At 38.5% G+C, this 16,995-nt stretch overlaps 2 protein-coding genes across 6 annotated transcripts in view; both read right to left on the bottom strand.

The window, feature by feature from the left end:
- Nucleotides 1-6,698, bottom strand: part of nhsl1b (NHS-like 1b) — a 78,574-nt gene extending 71,876 nt beyond the window's left edge. Inside the window, exon 1 of one of the 3 annotated variants that reach the window (XM_043219525.1) lies at nucleotides 5,706-6,698. In XM_043219525.1, the coding sequence (XP_043075460.1) occupies nucleotides 5,706-6,027 (322 nt within the window). In that variant the 5' untranslated portion in view covers nucleotides 6,028-6,698. The remainder of the gene's footprint in view (nucleotides 1-5,705) is intronic. The other 2 variants (XM_043219528.1, XM_043219526.1) reach the window with 2 other exon arrangements.
- Nucleotides 6,699-9,499: 2,801 nt separating this feature from the next.
- Nucleotides 9,500-16,705, bottom strand: acbd3 (acyl-Coenzyme A binding domain containing 3). 3 transcript variants are annotated; one of them, XM_043219840.1, is made up of 8 exons: nucleotides 16,372-16,705; nucleotides 15,487-15,628; nucleotides 15,077-15,217; nucleotides 14,676-14,834; nucleotides 13,796-13,979; nucleotides 12,855-13,041; nucleotides 12,366-12,629; nucleotides 9,500-11,465 (listed from the first exon to the last, which is right to left on the bottom strand). In XM_043219840.1, the coding sequence occupies exons 1-8, from the start codon at nucleotides 16,640-16,642 to the stop codon at nucleotides 11,251-11,253; spliced, it is 1,563 nt and encodes a 520-aa protein (XP_043075775.1). In that variant the 5' UTR covers nucleotides 16,643-16,705; the 3' UTR covers nucleotides 9,500-11,250. The 3 variants fall into 3 exon arrangements, with proteins under 3 accessions (XP_043075775.1, XP_043075773.1, XP_043075774.1); XM_043219838.1 differs by having other exon boundaries at nucleotides 12,366-12,650; nucleotides 16,372-16,703; XM_043219839.1 differs by having other exon boundaries at nucleotides 12,366-12,650; nucleotides 13,796-13,970; nucleotides 16,372-16,701.
- Between the last annotated feature and the right edge of the window lie 290 nt (nucleotides 16,706-16,995).

Genomic DNA, 16,995 nt, shown 5'->3' with positions numbered 1-16,995 from the left:
AAGGTCAGTCTAGGCCAGATGAGATGGATCAGGGCACACTCGGACAGGAGAGGCTGGTGAGCTCTGAAAGCGCAAGATCAAGAGGAACATCAAGGGCTCAAAAACAAAACACTGAATGAATGCACACATCTGGACCAGCCAATATATGAAAGGCAGGAACTTCAAGAGAGCTTCCAACCGCAGAACCAAAATATAAATAAAGGGCGTTGAAAAGCAGAGGCAGAAAACTAATTTTGTGTTTCACTCGTACACAGGAATGCCAACCGATGACATTTCTGCGCTGGATGACGTAACTTGACAAAACACATACAGTACAGTACATTTAGATATCATTTGTTGGGTTGCTGTGTGTTACCAAGAGTTCTAAACCAGGGGTCATTGTCCGCATGGCAGAACATCAAAGATTAAAGACTGACAGTCTGTCAGTCCATCAAAACCTGTTACATAACCACATCTTTCATCCTTCTTACTCAACTTATTCTGTTCTTTGTGCAGCTTCACTTCTGCATGTGTGTGTGATTGTGAAAAAAAAAATCTTCCCTCTGTCTTTAATCCATCTTACTAAACCTCCAGATGCCCAGAAGGCTGAACGTGACTGCATCTAACTGAGGGAAAACATGTAGTATCCTCACAGACTAAAGCACTATAATACACACCTTAATATTTCACAACAAAACAATTACAGGTAGGATCATGCAACTTTGGCTCAATAATTCGCCGAATTGATCTCAAAATCTAATTGGGATATAAAACGCACACACACATACACTCACAGAATACACAGAGCCCTCCAACAGTTGCCTCCCTCCAAAATATTTAAACAGAAAAGCTGTACAGTCACATTCAGAAAAATTGTATGCTGTACAACAGTCAGAATGGTATAAATATACTCTGCATCTCAAGTAAATATTTTAAAATCACCCCCTATTGGTATGTACAATAAAAAGGTAATTTTGGACCCAACATGTGACACTTCGAACCCAGGTTCTAGCGCCTTACTTTAAGGTCTTACTTTACGCTTTTTGAATTCTGGGTAATCATTTGAACTCAGAGCTCTGGCTGCACCATACCTTGCCCTCTGGACATGTGTTACTAGCTGTGTCTGAACAGAGATGCATTTTTTGAAGGGCTGGGTGGGTATAAACTAATAAAGCAATGTTGCAGGATTTGCTCTGTGGCTGTTTGCACACATTGGCTTTGCACACTAAGATGCTGTATCAGCCAGGCATCATCATCATCATCATCATCACCCCAAAAAAATGTTTTATCAGTGTTATAAATATTATCACAACACTAATGCCTTTTCCTAAGGCCACTCAAACACATGTGAGAGGGCCTCATGCTGGAAAAAATGTCCCATTTATAAGCAGAAGTCAATCATACTTTCACATGTCCAGGCCTGACGTTATCTGACTTTAATCCTTATGGCTTTTGCGAGCTTAAAATCCCAGCACTTATACGGGTAGATTTCCTGTTGCAAACAGATGAGAAAAGAAAGAAATGCAACTAAAACATTTTAAATAGACACGAGGCATTGCAGGTTTAAGTTCTCCGGCTGATTACTGTACTCTACTCTTTCCTAAACCTATATATTTCCTAAAACAATTATATATATGTAATGACAATTACATTATTTTCATGTTATAACTATCTCTACATATACTATAAATTCAAAAATAAAAACTTAAACCAAAATCAGTCATTTTAAGCAATACCATGTACAGTATCAAAAATGGATTTTAATTTTGAGTTTGCTAAAAGGTTACATTCTAACATTATTGCAAAGATTCCCTTGAATTGAACATTACATGATAAAAATAAATCAAAAAGTAAAATTGATGAAATCGAGAGCACAGTTAAATATCCAATACTCATAGCTAATAATAATATAATTATGGCTCAATATCTAATTTGATACTGTCAAGCAACAAATTAAAGGAACTGCAACTTTTCTTTTTTTCCTCACAATACGTTTTCTAACAATTCCGGGGGGAAAAGTCATAATTGCAAAATATAATTCATAATTCTTACTTTATTTCTCACAATTTTAAGTTCATGTCTTTCAATTCTGAGTTTATATTTATTAGGTTTTTCAAAATTCTGAATCTTGTAATTGTTCATCTTGTGTAAAAAAAAGGTAACCGCAGTGTTTCATCTAATAATTCTATTTTTAGGAACTTTTTTCCTCTCAATTACTTTTTTCCCCTCAAGTTTATCATAAATTGTCTTTTTAATCTGAAAGTCTACAATGCAGATCAGAAAGAAATTTGTATCACATGAAAAATAATGTATTATGAAGAGTTAATGTGAATCAGTTCATTTGGGTTTTGAGAATAGTTTGGCCCAAAAGCTGATGTGCATTTGAGGCTGTATAAGTGTCTCAATGAACGTAGGCTGTAGGTACACTGAGTTTATGTGTGTGTGTGTGTGTGTGTGAGTGACCAGCCATTGCTCCATACATCAAGGGCTGAGGTCTAGTGGTCAGGGAATGTAAGAATAGTTTTGCTGTTTTCCCATGCAGAGTGGTCCAGAGGTCAAAGGTGACGATTTTCCCTGGGTCTGGCTTTGGATTTGGGTTGGACTTGGACCCAGAAATCCCTTCTGAGTCCATGAATACAAAACACACCAAACAAAGAGAGCAAACGCAAGAAAGAAAAGTAGAAAAAAGGTATTCTTGATCACCAGAAAAACAAGGAATTGTGTCCCCTAAGCTGTGATTTGTATCACTTAAACGCCAAAAATGCTCACAGAATGTGAACTTTAGCTGTTTACATAAATGTAGAAACACACTGACATTATAACCAGATGACAAGATAACAACACAGCTAAATGAGTCCTAATTAGACCTCTGAGGTTTTAGTGTAAACATGCACGATCATAGAACGCAGCAATCGGCTGATCTCTAAACACACTGGTGTGATCATTTACTTACTGATAAACTGGAAGATAGCGAACTAGAGCGCTATTGTTTGTGTGATCAGCTCCACCCTTTCAGACCATCATATGCAAAGCAAAGTCGAGCAGTGGACCTAGAAAAAGCTTGAGTGGAGCAGACGCACGCGTGCTAAAAATATCCAGAGAAGACTGACAGAAATTCCACAAAAAGAGATGTATGTGCTTGGAAACTGACAGCATTACAGTGATAAAACAATGCATTAGTACTCAGGATCGCAACTGTAAATCATGTTGTGAGTCAGACTGTTATTGAACTGACTCGGTGTGGTCAAGTGGTTAAGACAATTTGGGCTGGTAACCAAGAAGGTTGTAGGTTAAGCTTGTGACTGTTATTTTAAAGGCTGTATTGTAATTTGTTTATATAAAAGTGGCTATTACGATGTGCACTGTATGCATACTCATTAACCCTTTAATGCCATAAATGAACATTTAAAATAGTGCAACATACACAACGACGACGGCAAAAACGTACGTTCTGCAAAGCAAAATGGTTTCTGCAGTCTGGAAAAGCTTGATTCATCATCAGGTGTTTCCCCCTTAAGGCCAACAGTAGTTGACCCTGATGTAACATCTCCAAGCTAAGCTATACACAAACACATACTTTGACCTCTAACCTTTAACAACATAAAATGTCCTTCATATGTTTTACTTAAAGATATAAGGATTACAAAGCTGGTCCAGTCTTATATCAGCTTTAGTCTAAAGCAGTGGTCTCAAAGCTCTGCAGAGTTTAGCTCCAAATCACATTTACTTGTTTCAAGTAACCCTGAGGATCTTGATTAGCAGGATCAGGTATGTTTGATTAGGGTTTGAGCTATACTGTAGCCCTCCGAGAACTGAGTTTGAGACCAGCGCTCTAAAGTATATGAAAACAAAGGCACATTTCTGATTAACCTGAAGTCACAACTTTACAGTGGACAATGGTTAAGCATTGACAAACAGTAGTAATAAGTCAAAGTCTAACTCTTTCCCGTCTGAAACTATTAGCAGAATAAACAAGACATTAAGACACAAGAAATGACTCAATTTAGGTTATCCAAATCTGGTATTATAGACTGAGGAGCAGTGAAAGCAAACAAGCCTTTCTAATGCTATTAACTCATTCTCTTCCCTATCAGGAACCTTTTAAAGACTAAAGGTCCTTTTCTTTGCACACTGAACATTTGTTCAAAGTTTTGCACCTTAAAAAATAATATATGACCTTATGTTGTGTCAATCACATTTACACACTGCCTCAACAGAATTCATATTAAAACAAATACACTCAATATTTTCAATAAGATAAAGATTCATGAGCATTTGATTTCATATAAATTTGTACATATAAAAATGCCACCATAAAGGTCCACCCCTAACCCCACTCCTAAATCTAACTCTAATGGAATGTAAGCTGATTATTATAAAATGTTAAAACAAGACTGCATTCATACAAATTCTTGAACAGTTCATCGAATAGTAAAATGTTACGGGCTGGCACGGTCTTAAGTTACACATCCTTTTTATTGTTGGTGTTGGTGTTGTCTTATGAGAAGGACATCCAAAAAAGAGCTGTGACCGTGGGAACCTTTATTCACCTTCACTGGTGACTCATGATATTAGCAGCATTTGCAGTATCACTGAACATTGTAACATACCAGCTTACAAAAGTGATGATAGTAATGACTAGTTTGCACTATATACATACACACATATACATATATATATACATATATATACATATACATATATATACACATGTGTACACACACAATATTAATTAACTACATGCACTTACTAGGTGAGTTTTAGGATCAGGGTTTGGCTTAAGGGTACTTGCATGCAGTTCTGAATACTAAATTGTTATAGTAATATTATGTATATGTAACGTGTAACAAGGAGAGCTTAAAATAATTTGCTGCGTAAAATGCAAAAAATAGAAAAAAATGTCTCTTTTGTTTAGGTATACTGAAACTTCTCAATTAATATATATATATATATATATATATATATATATATATATATATATATATATATATATATATATATATATATTATATATATATTATTCTGAAGAACAAGACTGCGTTTATTTGTTGGAAGCAGCAATATTTTGAAATAATATTTTATATTAATATATAAGGTTATATATAGGTTCAGAAGAAAAGCATATATTTAAAATACTAATATTTTGTAACACTGTTATTAACGTCCTTACTATCACTTTTGATCAATTGAAGTATATTTCTTTAAAAACTTTTTATATATATATATATATATATAAACCCTATAAGTGCATACATCTACGTGAACCCTAATGAAAGTGTCCTGGAGGGGGTTTCTGCTGTAGGGGTGTCGGTGGGCGCAGATGGTACGTTAAAGCAGATCTATCACGTCTGACAGAACTTCGGCCCTTAAGGGAAACTGCACTCTCTTCACCTCAAATCATTACACCAACATAACGTGTAACACCCGCCTTTTGTCTTGAGGACCCAATCCATAGCTCTTTCTGAGTGCAGCCTTTCAAACTTACATGCAGCATCCAATGCCTGCTATCAGATGCGTGTTATTCAGAATCAATAATCGCGTAACAGCTTCTAACTTTCATCAATAAATCATTAGCAAGCGTACTTTGGCGTCAGTGCTTAACAAATCCTAAACTGTCACACCGCATGTGATATGAACCGAGATTCATGCTTATTATTAACTGACGAGTGTGTCGTTATTGACTTGCTTATTATTAGACACTAAAGAGACCGAGCCTCCAGACTTACGTATTTTAATGGTTTTGGGATCAAACTTGCACACGCTGAGCTGTAGTCTCTCCAGACGCACTTGAATAGTTGAAGTCCTTTGAGTCACCAACACAGCTTGAGTCTCAATTCCCAGGAATATGTCACTGGCATGCCGAGATAGATCGGACAGTTGATGCAGGATGCTGGTGAGCGTATGACAACAAACTTCTTCCAAAGAAGAGAACAAAACGGGTTTGCGCACCCTGCGACCGTCCGGCGTCGTGAAGATCTTCTCGGAGCCTCCGCTCCCTCTCAACCTGCTCGCCAGCTCGGGCTCAACGGTTCTCTCGGGGAACGGCATTTTAAATCGCGTTTAAATTTTAGACGGGCGTCTGGCTGAAGGGATTTAAAATCCGAACGGCGCGTCCCAGAAGTCGCCGTGAGAAGAAGGTCTGCTTGCAAAAGGTCCCGCCATAATTTTTTGAAAGATGCAGGAACAGTTCGGGACGTTGCCGCTGGTGTTCAGGAGCATCGGGGAACGTGAGTTTGAAAGCAGCGACTCGAACCGAAAACGTGAAGGGAAAGTATTTGGAAAACACGGAGAGGCTTCCCGACCACCTGTAGGAACTGGATTGGCGAATCCACAGCGCTGTGAGGGAGCGGTTACCTGCCTCTAGCGCCTGCTGCCTGGAAAACCCGGCATGGATAATAGGTTCTCGCTGACTTCGAGGCTTTTTATTGGATTTTCAGGTCTCTACAGGGCCATTTAATAACATCGAGTATTTTATTTTATTCGTGTTTATATTTCAAATACCCTAGTTTTTCTACTTTTATTCAATGTCAGACAAAAATGTGGACAGGCTTACAAAGTAGAGTAAAATTATTTGATTCTACGTAATATTACATAAGTTCACAAGTATTACATAATTTCAAGCATCTGCAAATGAAAAAGCTTATAAAGCATCTGTGTGTGTTTAAAGACAAAACATAGCGTGTGCGGTGTGACTTAAAAATAAGCTAAGATCAAATAAAAGTGCTAAAATGCACGGTAAATATCAAGGTATGAAGAGAAAGAGAATTCATGTCTGTTCATACTGTTCAATGTTACAGTAGTTTGTTTATTGTAGTACATTTATTCTTAAAACTCTTGGAATCAGAGAACTATTCACGTGCGTTATTTTAATGTACTGGTGTAGAAGACATCGAAATAAAAATTAAAAAACAAAAATAATACGAACAGTCTATATGTATATAACCTGTCTAGTTTGAGTTTGAAAGCAACAAAAGCGTGTTTAGAAAGCCGTGTTTCATAGCTACACTATAGCGCCATCTAGTGGCTGCACGTGTAGTATGCACTTAAAAACAAACCCAGGAGCGCCAGGTTTTTTGTGTTCTGTCTAAGTGTTAAGGAAGTGGGCTATTGTTTGTTGTGGCAATGGAACCCGCTGAGGCTGCATTTCTAGATGGGAGTGATAGTGCTTATTTTCCTGTTAACATTGAGCCAGCTGAAACTTCCTTTTGCATAGGGAAATCATGACCTGTGGCCGACGGGACTAGTCATGAGTCACAAACCGCTCCAGGACACCATTATACAACCCCTGGCAAAAAGTATGGAATCACCAGTCTTGGACGAGCCCTCATTCAGACATTTCATTCTGTAGAACAAACTCAGATCACAAACATGAAACAATCATGAAGTCATTCCATAGTGCAACTTCTTGGCATTCAGAAACGCTAAAAGAAATGAAGAAAAAACATTGTGATAGTCAACAAACGATACTTTTATAGAGCAAGCACAGGGAAAAAAATATGGGATCATTCATTTCTGAGGAAAAAAATATGGAATCATTCAATTCTGAGGAAAAAATAAGGATTCATTCAGTCAATTTCCTTTCCTTAATTGTGCACCTGTCTCAGATTAGATCTGCTCGTTAGTCTGCAGTTAAAAGCATTGCAGTTAGCACACCTTGGTGCGCTGCTAGACCAAGTGGATTGGCAAGAGTCATGGCTCCAACAAGTGAGATGTCTCTTGAAACCAAAGAGAGGATTGTCAAACTTCTTGAAGAAGGTAACTCTTCACGCGTGGTTGCCAAAGATGTGGGCTGTTCACAGTCAGCTGTATGTAAGATATGGACCAAGTACAAACAGCATGGGAAGGTTCTTAAAGCCAAGCGTACTGGTAGACCAAGGAAGACATCCAAGCATCAAGACAGAAAACTGAAGGCCATATGTCTAGAAAACCAAAAATGCACAACAAAACAAATGAACAATAAATGGGAGGAAGCTGGAGTCAATGTATGTGACCCAACTGTGAGAAATCGCCTAAAGGAAATGGGATTTTCATACAGAAAAGCTAAAAGAAAACCATCATTGACACCTAAACAGAAAGGAACAAGACTGCAATGGGCTAAGGAGAAGCAATCATGGACTGTGGATGACTGGATGAAGGTTATCTTCAGTGATGATTCACGAATGATGATGCTGGAACTTTTGTTTGGTGCCGTTCCAGTGAGATTTACAAGGAAGACTGCCTAAAGAAAACATCCAAATTTCCACAGTCCTTGATGATATGGGGCTGCATGTCAGGCAAAGGCACTGGGGAGATGGCTGTGGTTACCTCTTCAATAAATGCACAAGTTTACATTGACATTTTGGACAGTTTTCTTATCCCTTCAATAGAAAAGATGTTTGGGGATGATGAAATTATTTTCCAAGATGACAATGCGTCGTGCCATAGAGCAAAAACTGTGAAAGCATTCCTTGGAGAAAGACGCATCCAGTCAATGTCATGGCCTGCAAATAGTCCAGATCTCAACCCAATTGAAAACCTGTGGTGGAAATTGAAAAAAAAATGGTCCACGGCAACGCTCCGACCTGCAAAGCTGATCTGGCAGCTGCAATCAAAGAGAGTTGGCACCAGATTGATGAAGAATACTGCTTGTCACTCAAGTCCATGCCTCAGAGACTGCAAGCTGTTATAAAAGCCAGAGGTGGTGCAACTAAATACTAGTGATATGATTTGACTGGTTTTTGTTTGTCTGTTTTTCATGATTCCATATTTTTTTCCTCAGAATTGAATGATTCCATATTTTTTTTCCCCTGTGCTGGCTCTATAAAAGTAGTATTTGTTGACTATCACAATGTTTTTTCTTCATTTCTTTTAGTGTTTCTGAATGCCAAGAAGTTGCACTATGGAATGACTTCATGATTGTTTCATGTTTGTGATCTGAGTTTGTTCTACAGAATGAAATGTCTGAATGAGGGCTCGTCCAAGACTGGTGATTCCATACTTTTTGCCAGGGGTTGTAATAGCATTTGTTTGTAAATGCAGATTCATTAATAAACATAACGAAACGTACTGATTGATGAGGACTGGGGACACCTTTTTTTGAATGCCGCTGACTTTTATTTGGGTGAAATGCTCCTTTGTACTTATTTCACCAAATGTGCTTCTCTTTCATTTTGGTTTATATAAAAAGGCACCAACTAGCGAACTGTCAGGCCAAAAATACATAAATGAAAATCTGAGTGTCCTGAATGGATAGCGATCAGAAACGAACAAATGAATAAAATACATCATGTGAAGTTAGGCGCTTTATAAAATTTGTGACTAAAATTTATTTTTGCCTACTTGCATCCAAGGCCACGTTCGTGTCAAAACATTTTTAGCAATAGGGGTTTCAGCGGAAATGTTGCTATTAAAAACAATTTGCACAAAGTTGTAGAACATGTTTTACCCCATTTCCCAAGAATTAGGATATGGGTACTGTAACACATCGTATGCAAAGCACGCACATGACTAGAAGGGTATCACAAAAGAATCGGGAGGTACATACAGAGGAACGCAAGTTTAATCAAATATACGCTTCAAGACACTCATCCTCGAATGCATACAGATCAGATCACACTAGCAAACGATACAAAAAAAACAAAACACTTCTTCATGCCTTTATGGTCAGAAATTCACTGGAGTTTCCACTTTAAATATGAAGACAATTTTCAGATCAGTTGCCCTATTGCTTGTTGTCTTTTCCCCAAAAAGCTGTACTCGTAGTACCATGCCAAACGTTACGCTTTTCACTATACAAAGGCCTGAAGTCAGCGTTACAAAAAGTGAAAAAGAAAAATACATGGAAAGAACAAACACGGGGACGTTTGTAACCAATCGACTGTACACCTGACGTTAATGTAGTCTTTGGACAGCTTTTGCACGACGATCTCTATGAACACTGAATCATCACAGCTCTCGACGCTCCAACGCACTGCTTTTATTCATGGCGTGAACACAGTGTAACAGCATCTGCATCTGTATATATGGACGATGTCTGATCACAGTCGGATAGCAGTGACCCGTCTTTGACATACATTCATAAACTCGAAACATTTCACTCAACGATACAGCCAGCGACGAATCAGGAAGTGGCTTAGAGCAGATATTTGTGAAGAAAAGAAGTCTGCAAATCCTCAGGAACATCACTGTAATGATCTTCAATGCACTGAACAGTCCAATAAATAACAGAAAAAAAGTTAATCAGCAACTCGAATGCAGCTTTTCGATAGTTAGTCTCAATCAGCTATACAAACACTTCATTATTAATATGGTGACGATGAGAGATGCTTGTTATTTCTGCCACAGAGAACGACGAGCAGAAGTTTAAATCAGTTCTTACATGGCTGTTTGTAACTACATGCATAAAGCAACAAAGAAAATGACCAAACTGAAAGGCGAGAATATTTCAAACTACTAGCTGTGCCACATTAAAAGTCAATACTGGCGTGTGCGAAACAAAATCGAAAATACAAAAACAATAAACGAACACAAATCTGGGGCTCTGTGGAGGCAGAGAAGCGAACGCCGGAGAGATGGGATAAATGTTATAGGACGTACAGACACGAACATGACCCTACTCTATCACAGAGATTAATAAATATTAAACGTTTTAGACACAATCCATCCGGTTTAGAAAATGCTGCAAAATCTCCTCGCGTAAAGGCCTCCAGATCCACATTTGCGTCGTTAGAAAAGTCCCTTCCGTTCGTTTGAACTCGCACTCGCCGATGCTCTTCGGTCCTGCGTGCTGATAGGAGGAAAACGTGAGCACAGAAGCACTCCGCTGGCGGATTTACTCAGTGTTGACCTAAATAAGGAAGTACTCCGGGAGAAAGGCGTGTTAGTGTTTGCTCCGCTGTTTATTATCTGAACGCGTCGTTTGAAGGCCGTTTTAATTAGGACACTAATTTATCCCGCACCTCTTTGGATGGCATTAGAAAATGGAGGCCGAAGTTAGAATACCAAGCAGAAAAATCATAGAGTACGTCTTTTAGAGTGCAAAACAGAGGTGCCAAGCATATGGCCCATTCCTCCTGGACTCAAACAGCATGACAGATACACTCATAAACTTTGCATACACATCGAAAACAAACACACACGCGCACGCACGCACACACACACTCATGTTAAATCTCTTTGTCCTTCCCCAGTAGTGGACATACCATAAATTTCCTTATATTCGATCTATCTTTCTCTCCATCTATCTCTTAACATTCACACACACATCCCTGTCCCACAGTCTTGACTCCAGGCTTATCTGGTGTAGTATACTCTGTAGTAGACGGTTTTAGACCTCCAGAGCGAGTAGGAGTTGTCGAACTTGAGCAAGTATATACCACGGCCGGGATACTGGTGACTCCCAGCGTACACCTCCTCGTGACAGTCCCGCCGGTACACCGGCACTATCTCATCCACCTGCGGTTTCCCAGCCTCTTTCTTGGCTTTTTCCTCCTCAGACTGGCCTTCGCCTGAAAGAAAGAGAACGGGACTTAAATCTACAAAGCACATTTATAGAAAACGTGACAACCGAAACTTTGAATCAACGTAATTATAAATCAAAAGTAGCTTTAAAAAAAATCATTGACATTGTTACCAATAAGCCGATAATTATCTTCATTTTATGGCCAATATTCACTAAACTGCTGATATTTGAAACAATTTTTTTATACTACAATTTACACTACAAATAAAAATTCCTAAGCTATTTTAGACTTGAATTCTCTGAGGTCTTTGAATCTTCAGGTGAAATAGCTGACTTGGATTATATTATTGTAATAAGACAAATATATATTATATAGAACTTTTCACATTCATTATTTTACTATACACCTGTAAAACTACAATACTAATGGTCTAATTTCAATTGAAAGAGTTAAACCCTTATAGTGCTGTCAAACGTTTAATTGCGATTAATCACATACAAAATAAAAGTTTTTGTTTTTATAATTTGTTTATACTCTATATTCATTATGTATACAAACACGCATAGAGTATATATTTAGAAAATATTTACATATGTATATATATTTATGTTTTTGTGTTACTTTGCAGGTTTTTTGTTTTTTTTTAACCTAGTCAGGAAAAAACTAATTAATTGGAATGCATAATGAAAAAACATGATTTTTGAATCATGTTGAGTGCAAACAAAATTATTATTAGTTATTTTTTTTTTAGAAAACTGAAAATTGCACTGGAATTGAAATTTTGTTTAAAACCAATAAATCGCTATTTTCATTTTAAATTCTATAAAAATCATCTAAATAATGAAGAAAAAAAACTAACTCTCAACATAGTACTGTATGAAAAGAGATGTAGACGTGAGCATTATACGGGTAAAGTAATCGAAATTCAACCCATTGGTCCCTCACCTTCTTCATCCTCGTCTTCGTCACTAGACTCACTGACATGAACGCTGACCGATGCGTTAGTAGAGTCAGTCCATTCAAAGAAGACTCCAAAGCCAATGTCGTAATAGTCAGTGGCAAACTCCCAGAAGAGATAGGAGCCCTCTTCGTGGGTGGGAACCCGGACGGTCACCACTTCCCCCCGGCCCACTGTGATCACAGAGTCCACATCCTGACGGATCTTCTCTTTAAAGTCTTTTATCTGTGGCCGGGTCCACATGGAGGGGGCTGCTATTACAGGGGGAGAGTCTGAGAACCAGGAATGTGGCATATTAGACAATGTGTCTTTTTAAATGAAACGGATTTGATTTCAGTTCACGACCTTTCTATTCATATCTTGAATTAACTAGATTGATATGGATATATATTAGCTACAGTAAGGGATTTTGAAAGAAAGGTTTGATTTTAAGCTGACATTACAGTTAATGAAGCGGTGGAAATGCACAAACTCACCCGTGGGTCCATTCTCAGTGACCTCGTCTGCAGGCTCCAGGTCTGGCTCTCGTTCTAAGCTGTCAGTAGTGGACTCTGCCTGGCCGTTCAGTGTGGGAGCCTCCTCTCCAGCAGAAGGCATCGACACCTCGCTGGCCTCTAATGTAGACAGCACTATAGCGTCCTCCTGCTGCTTCTGCAGGGCAGCCTGGAGAAAACAGTGAATACACTGGCATCACACGAGTCCAGAATTGTGCTAAACTGCATGATCGAAATTGGGACAAAGAAAGAAAGAAACAAACAAAAACAGCCACCTTCTTTTAAATAATCAATCAAAATTGGAAATATACAAGCTGGACCAAGATTGTGAACACTGTAGCACCCAGGCAAATGTACACAGACATAGAAATAAAAATTTAAATCAAACAAAACTAGTTTAGCTGTCAGTGACAGGTGTGTAAAATATATCCAATCATCTACTGCAAACCAGATCCTGCCACTGCGGTTTTGTTCTTCATACCGTTCATTATTAACTGTTGGGTTGCAAGTAGGTGCGTTCTGAATATGAATAATAAAATGTGACAATTACATAACGGTGCACAGGAATATGAAGAGGCTTATCAGCTATGAAAACAGAGGAAATGATTTTCATATAGAACGAAGCTGGAAACATATACACTACCATTCGAAAGACTGGGGCCAGTAAGAAATGTTTTTGAAGAAAGTCATATCACATATGTAGTGGTGTTTTAAAAACAAAAAACTGATGCAGCGGATAATAAGCTACTCTCTGTTTTGGTTTAAGCTCCATTAGATGAGAGCTTGTGTATCGTTTAATGTTGCTGTCAGTAACATTTTTTTTTTTAGCGGAAGCACGACTGAAGGGGTTCACGCGGTAGATGAACGCACGATACGGCACAGCCTCTCGTACCACGTTGCTTAACGTCGTGTGGGACTCTCACCTGCTGCTGAGCGAGCTGCACCTGATACAGCTGCTGCATGTACTGCTGATAGTGCTGCTCCTGCAGCTGTCGAATGAGGATGAGCTGCTGCTCGGGGCTGTCGGGGTACTGCTGCGCTGCATACTGCTGGAACTGCACCGCCGTCTGCGCATTCAATGCAGCCATGATCTGTTGCCTAACACGCCAGAGAAAGTCACAAAAATTTATATAGCATGCGGCTCAACAGACTAGAGCTGCATAGTGTACCAACTCTAAACAAGTACAAACAAGAAGATTTTTTTTTTTTTACCCTCCTGAATCAGACGTTAATTTTAAATGATTATAAATGTAATGTTGTTTAAAAATTATTCTAGGTGGGACTAAAGACTTTTGCATTTCTGTGTGTCATGAGTTTGCAAATTCATTTTAAATTATTGAAAGAGTTGACAGTTTAATTGTTTAGTTGAAAGTTTAATTTCATCAGTCATTGAAGGCCATTTACTTGTTTCTTAAGGAATCGATTTTATATCAAAATGACTGGCATTGTACTGAAGTTTTGCTTTCGTCCCAACCCTGGGCTCTACTTTTAAAATCTGCACAGATATTAAAACACTATGCATCATTATTTTTGCTGAAATTTTGTATATGGTTAAAAAAAAAATTAAAAACCTATACGTATATATGCAATGTTTTATATTATAGACGTTCCTCAGACAAAACATAAAAAGGTCGGATTTTTTTAATTTTTGTTAAACAAAATGATTTAGCAATACTGTATATAATTAAATACACCTACTGAACAGAATCATAGTCTGCAAAATTCATGCAGCATATTCCAGCCTTTAACAGACATTTTCAAACAATCCTGTTGATGTGGAATAAGTGGACAGGTGTCACTCACTTCTGTTGCTCCACACGGAGCCGTTCCTCCTCGACTTGTCTTCTCTCCTCCTCTTCTCTCCTCAGCCTCTCCTCTTCCTCACGTCTGCGTCTCTCCTCCTCCTGCCGGAGACGCTCACGCTCCTCTTCCTCTCTACGCCGCCGTTCCTCTTCCTCCCTCCTTCTCAGGAAAAACAAGACAACTACGTTCAAACAATTCTTTATTGGAGCTTTTTTTTTTTTTTTATTGCATTTATTTTACTCATGGTGGACCTCTCTAAAAATGTACATCTAAAGAAATCCAATTGAAATTCAAATAAATCCAAATAAATCTGATTTAAAAGTGTGTAACGCTAAAAAGAGCTAAAAAGATAAAATTGCTGAAGAAAGAAAAAATCTATCATCTTTATCTGCAAGTCTGACCTCTTTCGCTCCTGCTCCTCTTTTTCAATCTTGTGTGATGCGACGAAAGGTGCAAATAAACTGCAACATTTGTTCAACAGCTTTACAAACTCCAGCATGGCCTCATCTTTTTCCATGTTGCCCAAAGATGCCCACTCCTTTCTGAAAAAGTTACATTTGTTATTGCAGGTACCCATCTGTATATCCACAACAAAATCCCTGAACATCACAGTTAAAAAAAAAAAAAAAAAAGAAAAAGAAAAATTATAAACTACCGCAACTTTAAAGCTCAAGAACAACACTTTACTAACATTATAATACATATATACACACACACACACACACACACACACACACATACACACACACACACACACACACACACACACACACACACATATAGCAAGGTCAAAGATGAAATCAATGCTTACCTGCGGTCATTTCCCAGCACATCGAAGAATCCCACCTCAGGGGAAGCATCTGGGTTGTAAGGCCCCAGCAACACTTGCTTATGGAGGGCTACCAAGCGAAGTTTATCCTCATAGGTTGGGTGGAATGCTTTCCCATCTTTCTCTAAGGGAAAACATTGCAAAAATGTAGATTAAAAATGTAGATTTTTTTTCTCATTACATTTGAAAAGAGATTTCAAAACTTTTTCATCAAATTTAGACAGTCATCCAACGTAAATCTGCCAGTAATGTCAAGGCCACGACAAGAAGATCATGATATTCTAAATTGTGGAGAAGAGAGTTTTGTACACGTGCTTTGAACATCATGGATTAGACGCACAGAACACATTAATGCTCAGCCGGTATCTGAAACATCATGATTGGTACATTAGTTGTGCATTAATGTGCATTAATTAGAGAGCAGCACTTAGACTACAGAGCTGATGGACACAAATATATTGTTTCAGAGGGTGTAGACTTGCGGAAAGGATTAAATATTTTATGAAACAAAATCTACCGTGCTGATTTCGCTGTCAAACGGAGTAAAGCACTAGCTGTTCACTCTATTGTGAATATATTTATACAACATCTCATACAGAGAGAGACACTCAGTTAGGCACATGACACACCGGCTGGGGCACTTCCTAGAGGTCCTTAACCCTGAACACCGACACTGAAGTGAACTACAAGCTCTGTATAAGCAGAACTTTTTTTTACCAAACACCGATAAGTCAAAAAGACAGGACTAATAAGAGAACAGCAAGCTAGCTAAATCGAAACAACACTGCGAGCACGTAACAGAGATGATAATGCTAATGCATGTTAGTGTCCAGTCAACGTATGTACGCGCAGAGTGACATAAAATACCTTTAAAGAATCTGAGCGCCAGCCCGTAGAGCTCGACCAAAGAAAAGCCCCATTTCCTCTCGATCGTAGCGCTGCTGGCAGGCTCGCCCTCCTCCCCATCGCCGCTCAGCTCCGGGTTTTCAGCGCTCGGCTCCGGCGACTGGCCGGCGGGCGTCTCGGCCTGCTCCTGTTCGCCCTCGGAATCCGGGCTCAAAGTCAAACCGTCGATAGAAACTTCGAGCCGGCTTGAATTTGCACTGTTGAGGTCGCCGCTCTGAACCTCTGTCGCCATCGTGCAGAATGTCAGCTGAAGCAGCCACGTACCTACTTCCGTCCTGCTCCGCCGGAACTTCCGGCAGCATGACGTAGAAATGCTCTACTACAAGAGCTTCAAAATCTAGAAAAATTGTTATGCACTATTTATACATTCCATATATAAAATTTTAAAAAAGGTCTCATTCAACTCTATTTTTTTTACTTTTATAAATAACTTAGACTTGATATCGTATATAACAAAGTAACAGTATCCAGTACCGTATAGTATTTTTACATAAAAGTGAAAGCTGATAGTGTAATATTTATATCAAAATGATTTCTATATATATATTGTACTATTTCCATAACTTAATAAATTACATTACAATT

Source organism: Puntigrus tetrazona, chromosome 20 (genome assembly GCF_018831695.1).
Source record: "Puntigrus tetrazona isolate hp1 chromosome 20, ASM1883169v1, whole genome shotgun sequence".
Lineage (NCBI taxonomy): Eukaryota > Metazoa > Chordata > Actinopteri > Cypriniformes > Cyprinidae > Puntigrus > Puntigrus tetrazona.
The sequence above is the reverse complement of the archived record's forward strand: the minus strand, read 5'-3'. Positions and strand labels throughout refer to the sequence as shown.

Bases quoted from the DNA above. Each gene is read 5' to 3' on its own strand.
- acbd3 (XM_043219838.1), bottom strand. From the start codon at position 16,642: ATGGCGACAGAGGTTCAGAGCGGCGACCTCAACAGTGCAAATTCAAGC. The intron at 15,218-15,486 runs GTAAGCATTGAT...TAACTTTTTCAG, and splicing joins GTGCTGGGAAATGACCGCAG to AAAGGAGTGGGCATCTTTGG. The intron at 13,042-13,795 runs GTGAGAGTCCCA...TGTTTTCTCCAG, and splicing joins TGCAGCTCGCTCAGCAGCAG to GCTGCCCTGCAGAAGCAGCA.